Consider the following 1,258-nt stretch of genomic DNA (forward strand, 5'->3'; position numbering starts at 1 on the left):
GGGGGGGGGGGGGGGAAATGATTTGTTTTTAGGAAGATCTTGTATAGCCCCAAGTTTAAGATCTCATGGGGAGGGGCGATTCATTTTTAGTAAGATCTTATATTGACCCAAATTTAGGATCTCGAAAATGTAGAATTTTGTATACTGTACTGTTGTTAATCCTTGGAGAATTTGACGTAAACAATAAATATATAGTACACAAAAATTCTTGATTGCAAACATAAAAAGTACCTGACAGAGTATAAAGTAAATCTAACTGGAATATATTGGAAATTAGATAAAAACCACCCTTGACAATAAGCACCCACACAAAAACCACTCACAATGGACTATACCATTGTTTAATTGCGGTGGGCAGTGGGGTTGATAATGTTTAACCTGCTAGATACTCAAAATATAGCTTTCCACTGACATTATGGATATAATGCCCTTTAAAAGTTTGATCACCAGGTGAGAAAAATAATAAAGTTAACTATCTACTCATATTTTTCTCGTAGCTTGTGTTTTAGTAAAACCGGTAGAATGGATAAAATTGCAAAGAATGCAAGTGCAAGTATGGAGGTCCATGACACTGCTTCACCGTAGTATGTTAGTTGGTATAATGTTGTTCCAGCTTGAATTGCCACAAATGACGGTGGTAAAACTCCTTAAAAAAAACAAAAGATGACATCATATATTCCATGATAGCTTACTAATTTTTATAAATGTTTTATTTATTCATTTGCTCAAATATACAAGCAAACAAATTATGATGATAATAATTACACTGCACAATACAACCCCTCCTTTGGAACACCTCTATTCAGGGGACACTTTTCCTTGAAACGAGGGGAAAATATCTTTTAACACAAAGGCCTACCCTTATTAAGGGGACACTTCCTCAATGTGCCAAATGGTCAAATCAATACATTATTAACCCCTATTTAGTATTAAGGGGATACTTATTTTTTTATTGTATGAGAAACTATACAGTAGTCTCAAAATTTTTAAAAAATCATTCAAATTTATAGCTTGACACCTTTTGAGTAATAAACTGAACATCAAATCACAATTTTTCCTCTCAATATCTAGAATGGACATTTGTATAAACCTGGTGCATGTGTTACTATACTTCTTATATACAATCGTTTAATTTTGGCCAAGAGGATTTCTTTGTTAGTACCATATAGGATTCTAATCTATACTTCTACCCAATTTCTAAGTCACTACTCTGTTCATGCATCCAATAGATTAAGCTCAATATTTAAAAAAAAAGATT

At 32.8% G+C, this 1,258-nt stretch overlaps 1 protein-coding gene across 1 annotated transcript; it reads right to left on the reverse strand.

Annotated features, from left to right (window-relative positions):
* Positions 1-7: 7 nt before the first annotated feature.
* LOC117122863 (transmembrane protein 41B-like) lies at positions 8-648 on the reverse strand (the record flags this gene model as incomplete). The annotated part of the gene is given in 1 exon segment (XM_033268628.1): positions 8-648. A coding segment is annotated over 1 exon segment (172 nt), but the record flags the coding sequence as incomplete, so codon positions are not given.
* Positions 649-1,258: the final 610 nt, after the last annotated feature.

This window comes from Anneissia japonica, unplaced genomic scaffold (assembly GCF_011630105.1).
Source record: "Anneissia japonica isolate Jap-2015-1 unplaced genomic scaffold, ASM1163010v1 scaffold3211_len1263_cov257, whole genome shotgun sequence".
NCBI classification, from domain to species: Eukaryota; Metazoa; Echinodermata; class Crinoidea; order Comatulida; family Comatulidae; genus Anneissia; species Anneissia japonica.